General features: G+C 34.8%; 1 protein-coding gene across 5 annotated transcripts in view; it reads right to left on the bottom strand.

Moving 5' to 3' along the window:
• The window catches only part of STAG1 (STAG1 cohesin complex component), a 519,923-nt gene that overhangs the window by 29,428 nt on the left and 475,962 nt on the right, over nt 1-14,533 (bottom strand). For all 5 annotated transcript variants that reach the window (XM_023538819.2, XM_064277281.1, XM_023538818.2 and 2 more), the window contains 6 exons: nt 13,098-13,190; nt 11,368-11,542; nt 9,548-9,687; nt 4,786-4,887; nt 1,347-1,495; nt 520-648 (listed from right to left, as the gene is read on the bottom strand). In XM_023538819.2, the coding sequence (XP_023394587.1) occupies nt 520-648; nt 1,347-1,495; nt 4,786-4,887; nt 9,548-9,687; nt 11,368-11,542; nt 13,098-13,190 (788 nt within the window). The remainder of the gene's footprint in view (nt 1-519; nt 649-1,346; nt 1,496-4,785; nt 4,888-9,547; nt 9,688-11,367; nt 11,543-13,097; nt 13,191-14,533) is intronic.

Below are 14,533 nucleotides of genomic sequence, written 5' to 3'. Positions count from 1 at the left end.
AATGGGGAGAGTGCTGACACATCATGGGGAATGACGCCAAGGTCATGAACACTTCATGTACAAACTATCCAACTGGAATCTAATTTGCTCTGTAAACTTTCACCTAATGCACAATTAAAAAAAAAAAAAAGACCAATCTTCTTTTGAAACAAGTGAAATAAAATAGAAAATAAAAACTAAAATAAAATTAATACGAAAGGAAAGAAGAAAAAGTTACACAATGGCTAAGCCAATGCTCATATGTCTTTGAATTGCAGGATAAGAAACCATTTCTGTTTGCTTAATTTCATCTCGGGTACCGAAAAATTTTTTTTTTTTTTACTGAAAGGTGAGCAGTGAAAGAACTACAAAAAAAGTTGAAATGAATCTACAGTTCTTTAAAAACAAACTAGGGAAGCCTAAATTATCAATATTTACAAATATTTCTAAATGATTCAAAAACATTTTTCAAAAAATGAAGGTTTAAAGTGTACAACATTGTCATGATAAAAACTATTTCTTCTACAGTGTATAACTTACACAGTCTTTTTGTCTTGTCGAAGCAGTTTAGAAGAAAATTCACTTAGTACTTCAAGGAAAGCCAGATTTGGAGGTGGATATTCTTGTCCTTTCTGATTTTGGTATTTAAAGGCAAATTCTATCCCATCCCTGAAGTAAAATAAAATATCATCTTATTTTTCCAGATAGTTACTATATAGTTCTCTCAAAGGGTTAGAATTACACAACAGTTGGGAAGGCACTCAAATCATCATTGAAGGCAGTGAAATCTGATAAATTCAAATGGAAAAATTATGTTTATTTATAAAGATGTAATTGTACATAATTATTATTTAATTTTATTATTTAAAATAGATCACTATAAACTGTGAAAAACAAACAAAAAAAAGCAAAACAATAACAAAGCTAAATCCCTCTGTATATCTTTTAGGGGCAATATAATGCCATGGTAAGATACTTAGATTGTTAGAAAATTTGCCTCTTAGAGCTGGTCCTGGTGACAAGCAGCTGTGTGATCTTTCTGTAAGTTACTTAAACTGTTACTCAGTTTCCACAGTTATGAGGTTGACCAAATCAATATTACCATCTTTTTTAACTCACGCCTCCCACATTTTTTCACTGACAGACTGGCCAAGAATATTTTGTTACGCTTTAGTTTCTATATGATAAAAAAATGTTTTTCAAATTACAAATGCTCTCAAGAATCATTATAGAAAATCTCTAAAGTTCTTATAACTGTAAAGTTCTATAACTTGTCACTTTAAAAATGAGGCAAATAACAGTTATTTCAGTTAAATTCAAGTAAACCAGATTCTGTATAACAGAAACCGTTTGTTTAGCTCACTTACTTGTGAAGTGTGGCAACTGCTTCCCGTGTCTTGATCTGGTCCAGCCCAAATGTAAGGGCAAAGCGACGTGCCAATTCTTTAATGCCACTGACATGGGCAGAAGTCCTATCTAGATTGGGACCTTGCTCTTGAACAAGTTCATTAAACAACTGGCAGAAAGAAATAAAGATTAAAAACAAAACAACAAAAAACTATAAGAAATATTTATTTTAGGAATCAGTAATTATGTAGAAGTCATATGGTGAAATGTATGTTTCCCTCCTTGCATTGAAGTATAGCCACCCTGTTTCCCCTAGTTAAGTCATCTACCAATTTCCTGAGTTCATTTTCATGCTAGTTGTCTGAACAAATGTAGACAGTAATTTATTTTTTAATAATAATAAAAGAAAAAGTACTATTTATGAGTTGGAAATAGGAAATATACTACGTATTTACAGAAATATTCCATGTATTTATAAACACATTCTTTGTTATTACTGTTGCCATAGGAATGTCATTATAAGAAATTTTAGAACAATATATGAAATTTAGAACATTTCAGAACTTTGTTTCTACATTTATTTTTAGACAAGAACACTATGAAAAAGAAGACCATTTGGAGATATGGGGCTATGATTTTTCCCACGCAATTACAAAATACACTAAAAAGTTCTTAAGCTTGGTGGAGGGGTTTTATACACTACATATATGTTACATATATTCTGTCAAAAAGGAAGAAAAGCCAAATTTAAACAGTTATAAATGTACTAGAAAAATTAATGAAAAACATTAAAAATAATAATGGAGACAGGGAAACCCTGCTAAGCTTCCCTGAAGCTATAAAGGAAGAGGCTGAAGGATTTCATTAGATAAAAACGTAAGATTTATACCTAACAAAAGCTACATTAAACAGAGTTAAAAGGTAAGTGGCAGATATGGAAAAAACGTCTGCACCATATAACAAAGGATAATTAGCCAAACTATATGAAGAATCCCCGTAAATCAATAAGAAAAGAAAGCCCAACAGAAAAGCGGGCACAGGATATAAATAGAAAATTCACACAAGAGGAAGTGTGAGTGTAAAAAGTTACACAATTTTATTAGTAACCAGGAAAAGGTAAATAAAGACAAAGAGGAGACATTTCATTCTCATCAGGTTGGGAAATAAATTTTGATACAGCAAGAATATCAGTAATATATTCTTTGATACAAAGAATAAGAAAAATAGATATTACACATTGTTGGCAAGAGTGTGAAGAAATACAAACTCAGATATATTGTTAGGTGTAAAATAAAAATGTAGGAACTCCTTGACCCAAGAATTCTACTTCTAGGACTGACGCCTACAAAAATATGATGTAGGTTTATGTCCGTAACAGTGAAAAACCTGCAAACAATGCAAATGTCCATCTACAGGTGAACAGTTAATTACGAAACCTCTGCTACAGGGTACTAAAAATATAAAAGCGATCGTAATACCCTTAGCAAGAAGGTAAGAACAATTTCTTTCAAAAGAGACCTTTTTCTTCCGTATCCTTATCACTGCTATTATCAAACATTTTAATTCATGACAATATGCTCAGCGGTGATAAATATCTCTCTGCTTTAGTTTGTATTTCATTGATTATTAATGAAATTATACCTCTTTTCATATGCTTATTGGTCTTTAAAGTTTTCTCTTCTGAGAAATGCCTTTTCATATCCTGTGCTCACTTTTCTATGCGATTTATTTATCTTTCTTACTGATTTGTATGTAGCATTTCTTATGTATGACTGAAAATAATACTTCCCAATATGTCATTTGTCTTTTAACTTTCTTCAAAGTACTGGTTGATATGCAAAATCTTTTTTTAAGTTTATATATATCATTTTTTTTTACTCTGTGGCTTCCTTCCTTGGGATGAACTTCTCTACTCTGAGATATAAAAATATTCTCTTATAAACTTTTAATTTGTAGTGTTTATACATAATGCATCTAGTATTTTGAGTACATGTTAGGGTACTACAACTAGCTGTATTTCTGTTGATTGAATTGCCCCATCACCATGTATTGAATAAGCCTAATCCTTTCCCCACTGATCTGAAATGAGACCTTTATTATAAATTCAACACCGATATACGTAGACATACATATACACATTCTCCCAAATGCCTGGAAATCTCTACTTTAATTTACTAAGAATCTTATGCAATAAAAGCCAACATATTTTATTATTTGGATACTACTGGTGCCTCTACAGGAGTCCTTGGGTAGGAGCAAATGGTTAAACGCTTAGCTGCTAACTGAAAGGTTGGCAATTCAAGTCCTCCCGGAAGTACCTCCAAAGAAAAAACACCTCGTGATTTATTTCCAAAAAATCAGCCACAGAAAACCTTATAGAGCTCAATTATATTGAAATCAACATGGGGTTGTTATGAGTTGAAATGAACTTGACTGCAACTGGTTTAGTTTTGGCTTGGTGCCCCCTTTTTGTTTGAAAATATTTTAAAAATATATTTTTATATTTTTCTTTTAAAATTTCCAGTTTGACATTTTGCATCCTACTTCGGAGAGGGGTGTCTGGAGTATTAAACACTAGCAAGCAGCCATCTAAGATGCATCAATTGGTCTCAACCCACCTGGAGCAAAGGAGAATGAAGAACACCAAAAACACAAGGTAATTATGAGCCTGAGAGACAGAAAGGGCCACAAAAACCAGAGACTACATCAGCCTGAGATGAGAAGAACTAGATGGTACTTGCCTACAACCGATGACTGGCCTGACAGGGAACACAACAGAGAACCCCTGAGGGAGCATGAGAGCAGTGGGATGCAGACCTCAAATTGTCATAAAAAGACCAGACTTAATGGTCTGACTGAGACTAGAAGGACCCCAGAGGTCATAGTCCCCAGGCCTTCTGTTAGCCCAAGATAGGAACCATTCCCAATGCCAACTCTTCAGACAGGGATTGGACTGGACTATAGGATAGAAAATGATACTGGTGAGGAGTGAGCTTTTTGGATCAAGTAGACACATGAGACTATGTGGGCAGCTCCTGTCTGGAGGGTAGATAAGAAGGCAAAGGGGGTCAGAAGCTGGCTGAATGGACATGAAAATAGAGGGTGGAGAGAAGGAGTGTGCTGTCTCATTAGGGGGAAAACAACTAGTAGTATATAGCAAGATGTATATAAATTTTTGTATGAGAGAATGACTTGATTTGTAAACTTTCACTTAAAGCACAATAAAAATTAAAAAAAAAAAAAAAATTCCAGTTTGGCATTTCACCTGGCCCAAAAGTAGATTACCTTAGGATTTCATCTATTTGAAATGTGAACAGGAAAGATACATAAGACATGTCAGAAAGTATCCACAGGAATATACTGATATAATGACATAATTTAAATGAGATAAGATACCTAGCACGTACTAAGCACTCAATAATGTTATTTCCACTCTATATCCTTCCAAATTTCTCTTACCTGTTGCAAGCTGAGAATGAGGGTCTTGGCACACTGGATTTTATCAATCTGCCTGGTTTTACTCAATGTTTCCTTAATAATATCACCATAGTCATTATAATACTGTAAGGAAAAGAAAATGTAGCTTTAAAATGATCAAAATTTCATGATATAAAGAATGGTTTGGTGGAGGGAATGGAGAGATGAGTACAGAGGTGTTGAATTTCTCAATCTTAAACATAATGGGAGTTAAAGATACTGTCTAAAGATAAAGGACTACACACTGGATATTCAAGGTTATTTAAAAACTACTAATAATACAATGGGATTCGAGCAAAATTCCTCCTCCATTCATGACGCGGATTCAATAGACACTATTTAAAATGGACAAATCAAGAATAGAACTGTCGTCAAAATCTCCTGAAGAACTAAAACTAAAAAACAGTTAAAGCTGCTTACCTCTTGGGAGTGGGCCTGAATACGGAGGAAGGATAGACTAGGGTAACAAACTTAACTCTTCATTTAATACTACTGTATATTATCTGATTTTTTCCCCAACATGTCTATGTTTTACTAATTTGAAAAATAAAAACACTGGTATCTTCAGTTGTGACTGGGAAAATTTTAAGTAACTTTTAAACTCAGGTTTTCAACACAGGATTAAAAATTTTTTTCATATGAGTAAACAATTAGGAAAGGCTTTATTTGAAACCATTAAATTTAGATGTTATTTCCAAGTTAAAGTCTAAAACCCATATGGAGAAGTGAGTATACTGTCTGGCATTTGTGAGGTAGAGGCAAGGGAAAGCCTAGACATTACCTGATACTTTCCTGACTAGACTAGCAATTAGATTTTTAAAATCTTCAAAAAGATGTGTGTATTTCTGTGATGTGACACTCTAAAAGGCGAAATAGCTCAAAAGGATTGTCCTCCCGGTGCAGTTAAGAATTATCACAATGAGGAAGAAAAGAGAAAGATACATCAATATGCTAAAGCGGTTGAGCAGGGAGACAGCTGAAAGTTCAGATTTGAAATGATCATGTAGGAAAAAATGTGGGAAAAACCCATATAGCCAAGATATTGTTAAGGTATGACAAGGACAAAACAGAACTCAACACATTTTATGCTTGTCTATTTCCTGCTAATGTGAACAACCACATAAAAGAGGACAGGAAAAACATTGCCAGAATGAAACTGAAATACAAACTTGAAGAGATAAGAGCATCACATCATTCCAAATGAATGAGTTTTCTAGTCCAGATAAATCACGTTCTGAGAAGAGTTTCAGAGACTGTGAAAACACTGTTTCAGTGTTCTTTAGGGAACTGTGAACAATAGGAATGGTGCTGGAGGATGAGAGAAGGATAATCATGGTTCTTATTTTCCAATAGGAAAGAAGATCATATGGAAAATTAAACAAAGAACTCAAAAAACAATGCTCGGCCTCTAAACTTATTGCTAGGTATCATCAACTTGGTTCTGACTCGTACTGACTTTATATATAACGGGACCAAACATTGCCCAGCTCCATCCTAGACACTCTCATTTAGGTTGAATGGGCCCAGGAATATGCACTTTTGAATAATTGCTTCAAATGACTGATGAATAACCGGCACTGGGAATAATTACTCTTAACAATACATCAGTGAACTTGATGTTGAAACAAAGCAAGATTACAGAATGCATTATTAAAAAAGTGCTTATATATACTTAGAAATGAAATGATGTATTAAGAGCAAGCAGACAGTCACTAACAGGTCATAAAATTTTTTCAGAGATTCAACAGAAAAATATATCAATATCTGGATATCAGTATCAGTTTGGCAAATTCTTTCGTGATTTCTTTTAGACTATACAGAGGACAAAATGAGGTTAAACAGGCAGGTATATTTATGCTGCTATTTTGGCATGGGCTTTTCTTTCCTTCCATGCTTATTGATCCCTCCCCTACTGATCCACCCAAACTCTGTTTAGTCACTGCCTTTAGAAAGCCTTCTCCAGTTCCTCTCACTTGTCTCCCTCCTTTCTGTGCTAGCTTTATACTTTGTGCATCTATCACTATAACAGGCATGCTGAGGCTTTGTAGTCCAAATGAAAGAGCCAGTCTTTAAAGTCAGACAGACCTAAAATCAAACTCTGGCTTTTGCTACCTTAACAGTTGATCTTGAGAAAGTTAATTAACCTCTCTGAGCACTAGTTACCTTATCTGCAATTAGGATACTATTTCCTACTTCACAGGGTCGTTGTCAGTGAACGTAAAAGCCTTAGAACAGTGTCTCAAACACAAATGGCACAGAATAAATGGCAGCCATTCATTGTTGTTGTTAGGTGCTGTCGAGTTGCTTCTGACTTATAGCGACCCTATGTACAACAGAATGAAACACGCCTGCTCCTGTGCCCCCCTCACAATTGTTGCCTTGTTGAAGCCTATTGTTGCAGCCACTGTGTCAACCCATCTCATTGAGGGTCTTCCTCTTTTTTGCTGACCCTCTCTATTTTACCAAGCACAATATCCTTCTCCAGGGACTGGTCCCTCCTGATAACATGTCCAAAGTATGTGAGACAAAGTCTTGCCATCCTTACTTCTAAGGAGCATATTGGCTGTACTTTTTCCAAGACAGATTTGTTCATTCTTCTGGGAGTCCATGGTATATTCAATATTCTTTGCTAACACCATAATTTAAAGGCATGAATTCTTCTTCAGTGTTCTCTGTTCACTGCTCAGCTTTCATATGTACATACGGTGGTTAAAAACACCATGGCTTGAGTTAGAAGCACCTTCGTCCTCAAAGTGACATCTTTGCTTTTTAACACTAAGGAGATCTTTTGCAGCAGATTCACCCAATGCAATAGGTCATTTGATTTCTTGACTGACAACTTCAATCTTTTCTCCATTTATCATGATGATGCTTATCGGTCCAGTTGGTCCAGAGGAATTTTGTTTTCTTTCTGTTGAGGTGTAATCCATTCTGAAGGCTATAGTCTTTGATCTTCATCAGTAGGCACTTCAAGTTCTCTTCGTTTTCAGCAGGCAAGGTTGTGTCATCTTCATCTCCCAGGTTGTTAATGAATCTTTCTTCAGTCCTGATGCTGCATTCTTCTTTATACAGCCCGTGTTCTTGGATTATTTCCTCAGTGTATAGATTGAAAAAGGATGATAATGCATACATTATTATGGTATGCATTCATTATTAGCATGCTACATAATATTATATTTCAGTTTCTCTACTGATCTGCAGAAATCATGTCTTATTTCTAAACCTCTGGCTATCAGCTCAGTGCCCATCACATTATAGTTGTTCAGCAAAATACAATGAATTATTTTCTATGCCATAACTGAGATGGGACTACAGCCAAACATGGGTGAAAACACAAGTGGATCAATGGCACACACAACATTCTAAACATGCAAAACAAAATGCTTTCTTTGACATCCAGACAAGGCAAATACATGTAAACTGAGAAGTGCTCTGCTCCAATCTGTGCCTGTCAGACGACACCATGAAAGTTCTGAGAACTGTCGTTAGATGGTCAGGAATAAAATGAAGCTTATGGAAAGAACAGCCAGGAAAGTGAGTGTCTATTAAAATACTGTCGTTATCAGGAATGGCTGAAGAAAATTAAAATCCTTCAACATCTTACCTCCCTCAGGATAAAATCCAAACTTTTCAGCACAGTACAAGGTCTGACCTGTCACCTTCTTTAAGTCTTATCTCTGGCTCTGTTCTCAGCGGTAACCTACGTTGCTATATCAAATTACTTGCATTTCCCTCAAACAATTCATATTCCACTGTGTCTCTGTACACTGAGTTCAATCTGCCTCCAATATCTTCCCACTACTTCTTTGTTCATTTGACTAATTGGTACTCATTCTCAGACTTACTTCAGAAGTCACTTCTGAAAAAATTTCACTAACCTTCACATTTTCTAAGAGTTGGGTATCTGTTTTATGTATTTCCAGAAACTCCTAAATGTACCTCTATTATACTGTATAATGTAATTGTCTATTTACTTGACTGTCTCTAGCTTTAGACCACTTTAGGGCAGGAATTAAAAAAAAATCTTTGTCACTGTAGTGCTTGACAGAGGGCGTGGTACAGAGTAAGCATACTTACAAAAAATGTCTGAAGAGATGCCATAAAGAAGAGGGATTAGCTTTCTTCTATGTTGATCTAGAAAATGCTGGTGGCATAGCGGTTAGGTGCTACGGCTGCTAACCAAAGGGTCGGCAGTTCAAATCTGCCAGGCGCTCACTGGAAACTCTATGGGGCAGCTCTACTCTGTTCTATAGGGTGCTATGAGTCGGAATTGACTCGACGGCACTGGGTTTTTTTGGATGTTGATCTAGAAAGCCACGGCCTCATAAAAGGTGCTCTTTCATATAAATGCTAGGAAACTACTACTGTATGGAACTGATACAATTATGCAGACTGATAAAAAGCCTATACTTATATAAAAGAGGGAAACCATGGTGGCGTAGTGGTTAAAATTCTGCTGTTAACCAAAGGCTGGCAGTTTGAATACACCATGCGCTCTTTGGAAACCCTGTGGGGCAGTTCTACTCTGTCCGACAGGGTCCCTGTGAATCGGAATTGACTCGACAGCAATGGGTTTGGCTTTTTTTTGGTTACATAAAGAGACAAACTTTAGCTATATCAAAAAATCATCAGTAATACGTAAACGAAAGTTGTCAATTTTAACTTCTGTCATCATCCTTTCATTTTAATTACAAATTTCCTTGCCATCTAGAAGGAAGGAGAAGTAAAAATATGAAAACTATACCTTCATGTAATGTTTGAAGATGTCTGCAGCTGCATGCATGTCAACAATATCATAAATGATAAGTTTGCTGAAGGCAGCAAGTAGATTTCTTCTTTTATGTAAGGCCTCAATTTTATTAGCTTCATCTTCTTCATCACCCTCTAATCAAAGAAAATAAATCGGTTAATAATTTTGGCTTTTTAACCAAGGTAAAACAAAATAATTTGTATAACTGAAAACTTCACAAATAGGTGTAATTCAGTTGTAGATGGGACAAAATCAGTTGGTTGTAATGAGTAATTACTTTAGGTTTCTGAATTTTGGTTAAACATGAAACACTTAGCACGCACTAAAGTTCTGATCTTATAGGAGATTATCAAAGATTACACAAGATATGCAAACCAAATATAAAAAGTTTTTTTTTTCTGATACCTTTTATCCTAGTAATATTTTGAAGTTGTTTTCTTTTAAAAATGCTGTGTATTCTTATTTCAACATCCCTTATAAGCTAATATGTACTCACAAAGAAGAAATTGTAGAAATGTTTAAGGCAGAGGGAAAAAGCTTTCTTTTGGATATTTGGGGTAATATATATGGTTATGATGGTAGTTTTCAGCACATGGTTATATTATCAGCTGAGAAAATAAAATATATTTTGCAAATCATGTTATGTGTATTGAAAAAAAGTATCAAATACTTAAAAAAAAAAAAAGTAGTGTTTTTCTTCCTTAAATGGTTTGTCAATTTCTTCCCCAGTGATTTGTCAATTTCTAGTTGTAGGAAAAAATTTCCCAGTAAGGCTCCATATGACAAAAGCAAACACATTTGTTTCAAGCTCTGCCTCTTTGTACTGACCCTTTCATGCCCTGGAATGTATTTACTTGGGGACAGCTTGCCTCTTCCTTTCTTCACATGTATATAGTCATAAAAAAATTTACTTTTAACCACTCTCATTTAACTAGTCAGTCGTGCTATGAAGCATCTATGCTTTAAGAAGTTGGAAATCCTTTATTTTAAGATAAGCAGTAGGTAAATTTTATCTCCTGAGATTAATATGGACCCTAAATAAAGACATTTTGGTTCACAGTCTAGTGTTTTCTAAAGTGTTCCATTAAGTAGAGAACAGTCTAATAGCATCAAAGAGATGTGTGGGTCAGTTTTACCTCCAACATTATTTTAGAGTGCTTAAATAATCTATTTCACAAATAACCAACTCTAAAATTTTGCCAAGTTATCATTTTGCAGGCTCGACACAATTTTGACTGATGAAGTTATCAGTCTTTCATCATTTAATTCATCAAACAGTCTTTCATCATTTAATATCTTATATTTACATTTATTTAAGTAATATATGACGATCACTCAGGAATAGAAAGGAACCTGGATACTTTCCTTTCGAAAAATTGTGAACCTGGATATAGTTCAATTAGAAACAACATCTATGCTACACATACATTTGAAAATGTGGGAAATGACAAACTGACAGGGTTATTCATTATAGCATAGCGCATAAAAGCAGAAGACTGAAAACTAGCCAAGTGTCAGTCAATATGAAGTGCACTATGTAAATTATGCTATATGCAACAATGAATACTATGTAGCTATTAGAATAATGAAGCTGTCCATGTTGATATGGAAAGATCTCTAAGGTACAATGTTAAAGGAAGGAGACTTAACTGTACTTTATGCTGTTGGTTTTTGAACCACATAAATGTATTACCCTTAATCTTTATTTAAAGAGAGAAATTCCAGTATTTTTAGGGTAAAATTTGAATTTTTTCACGTTTCTTTTGGGATGGGTAAAACAAGATCAATACTGACAAGACAACAGATATAAATACCCATGCTTTGGTTTTCCTCATCTTGGTCAATGAAAACATGATCCATCACAAAACTGAGGAGTTCCGACTGGAGTCCAGTATCTGGATTAAATACCAAAGGCTGGAGGCCCTCCCTGCCACCTGTCATTAATTGGTGGCTAAAAATCATCAAAAGGTCACAGAGCAACATGAAAGCCTGGAACACAAAGGGAATTTATCAGTAAAATATTGTGTGAATATAACTACAAGTTAATGTTAATGAAAACATAATAAATTAAACACAGTTCAATAGCAGTACCACAAAGAAATTTTAAGTATTTAAATTCCAATTACTTAGTTTGAATTCTCAAACTTAATAAAATGACTTGTTTCCCCCTTATTAAATACTAGTAATATTTAAGACCTTTTTTAAAAAACAAAAAACAATCTCTCTCTTCTTTGGCTGTGTTAACTCAAAACCAGTTAAGATGTGAATTAAAAAAAAATGAGTTCAACTGAACTCTGGAAATACAAAATTGATTTATTAGATTCTGACTGAGGTTAGAAATATATACTGCTTAACTAATTAGCAGAAGACCTAAGATAAACTGTATAATTCAACTAACTGTAATGTAGTATTCTATTTTGAGTTCTTTAAAAAAAAATCCAATATAAAAAATCTCTAACAGTAGGTTTAAAATTTGAGGCCATTCACTTAAAAACTATTATCTAAAAGCCTCCCAACAAATTGAATCACAAAAAGGGAACTTTCAACACATTTCCCCAAATATAAAGTATATAGATAGTTATGTTGCCAAGTTTGGCCTATGTAATGGATGAGATAAAATAAACTTGTTTTCAATTTATTATAACTGAAATATTTTGTTATGGGATAATTGAGGACTCTGATGCCTCAAATAAATCCACTCACCCCTTCCAAAAATTGATTTCTGTGGGAAAACACAACTTTGTCATGTACTTAGGGATAGCAATACACCTGGCTGTCCATCCACCTCCAGCAAGAGTCATACCTTGACTGTGCAACCATAAAATACATGGAACTGTTTGGAAAGAGCCACTTGAAAAGGGGGAAACAAAAAGAGCTTCTAGGGAAATATTTTTTACCAAGGCCATAGCTTTGGATATCATCAAGTAGTGCTGACACAAAAAGGGTGGATTTTTGGTTTAAATGGCCACAGAGCTGGGTATTTCCAGACAACATTGATGGGGCTTAGAATGTTTAGAGGATAAGGTTTAAGGAAGACCATCTTTGTTACCATTTTAAGTTAGATGCTGACAACTCAATAAAGAAGTGACCTGTGACAACTTATTTGTAAGAAGGGATACAAAAAAAATCAATCAATAAATAAACCCACTGCTGTCGAGTCGATTCCGACTCATAGCGACCCTGTAGGACAGAGCAGAACTGCCCCATAGAGTTTCCAAGGAGCGCCTGGCGGATTTGAACTGCTGACCCTTTGGTTAGCAGCCATAGCACTTAACCACTACACCACCATAGGGTCACACTATGAGTCGGAATAGACTTAACTGCACTGGGTTCTGGGTATTGTATATAAAATATATATATATATAACAGTTTGTTAGCTTGCTTTATAACTTAAATATTCAGACATCTACATACACTTGTTCCAAGTGCCATAAATGTTAGGGACGAACCTGTACGGTAGGAACTATCATAAAAAAATGATATCTTCTTACTGTTCTTTGATGCATTTTAGTTTTTATTGATCTCTTAACTGATAATGTCTTACCTGTTCCTTCACTGGAGTATTAACATTAGAGAGGCACTGTTGGCAAACAGCCAAAAAGGATTTCACTGTTTTCCTCAATACCAACAAATCCTCCTGTAAGACATATTCAAAATTTGAAAGCATGAATTACAGTATCCTAGAGCACTGTCCAGAAGACAGAATACATGGAGAATAGCCAAATTGGTTTATTGTAAAGAAAATCAATAAAACCAAATTTACTGTCAGGAACCAAATCATATAGTTATTTCCCAGTTATCTGTCCTAATGGAAGGGACAGCAAAACTGATAACACCAAATAACTACATCAGTTCTGTTTGGCTATGGAATGCTCAGTATGACTGCCCCTCAGCAGATTTTCTTTATAAATATGGTTTATTTAGGCTGATAATATTGAAATGTTTTTCATTCCTATAACACATACTAGCTGGTAGTAAGATGAGGGAGCACAGCAGCATACTGAAAAAGTAGGGAAAAAAAAAATCAATGAAAGGTACTGAACTTTTCCCACATTCTTAGCACTCTGCAAAACGTCAGGGGAAACAAAGACAAGTTTAAGACAGTGTCCATGCTCTTAAAGAGTTAGCATTCTAGCAGAGAGCTAGACCAATTACAGAGTAATTAAGTGTTCAAATATCTTGTATTAATTCTAACTGCAGCCGAGAGAACTGGGCTGGAGGAGCCTTCACAGAAGGATAGGCTTTTACTCAAGATTGGACTGGTGAATAGGATTTAATTAGATGGCCAGATGCTATTCTATGTGGAACATTTGAAAAATATAAAAAGAAATATAAATTTATCAGGCACCTACAATGGGTCAGGTACTGGTCTAAGGGCTTACAGTATTTTATAATTTAATCTTTAGCTTGATTCTGAGAAGTAGTCGTTATTGGCAAGAATTTGAACCCAGGATATGTGATATCAGAGCTCATTCTTCTCACTGACTAATGAGGAAGACACATGCAGATAACTCAGTATTGACATTCACAACAGCCATGAAGAATAAATAATTACATAAGCAAAGGCTAATGTAGAAATCACTTTTAGAAAGTACTCTATTAAACTAAAGGTTCTTTAAGCCAATCTATTTTGTACAGATACCATTTATTTCTTTTTGGGATCTTCACTTAAAAAGCGATCCCTAAGAAATTATGCACATTTTTCCTTTCCTAAAGTGCAGCCTTTAATAGACGGAATGTGCTCGTTTGTAGAGTAGTAAAAAAGACACTGTCTTAAGAGCCTTTATTATTCCTGCATATGAACATTCAATAACCAAACTTTAACATTCCTTGTTCTTTAATTTCAAACATTCACAATACACTGGGGAAAACAGACAAGGAAAGAGACAACTGTAAAATACAGTGTAAGGAATGCTATGATAAGAATGCACTGGAAAACCTAATTCAGAGTCCAAAGTAATCAAGGGAAGATTCCCCAAG

This window comes from Loxodonta africana, chromosome 26 (genome assembly GCF_030014295.1).
Source record: "Loxodonta africana isolate mLoxAfr1 chromosome 26, mLoxAfr1.hap2, whole genome shotgun sequence".
Classification (NCBI taxonomy): Eukaryota; Metazoa; Chordata; class Mammalia; order Proboscidea; family Elephantidae; genus Loxodonta; species Loxodonta africana.
This window is presented reverse-complemented; position numbering and strand designations above follow the sequence as displayed.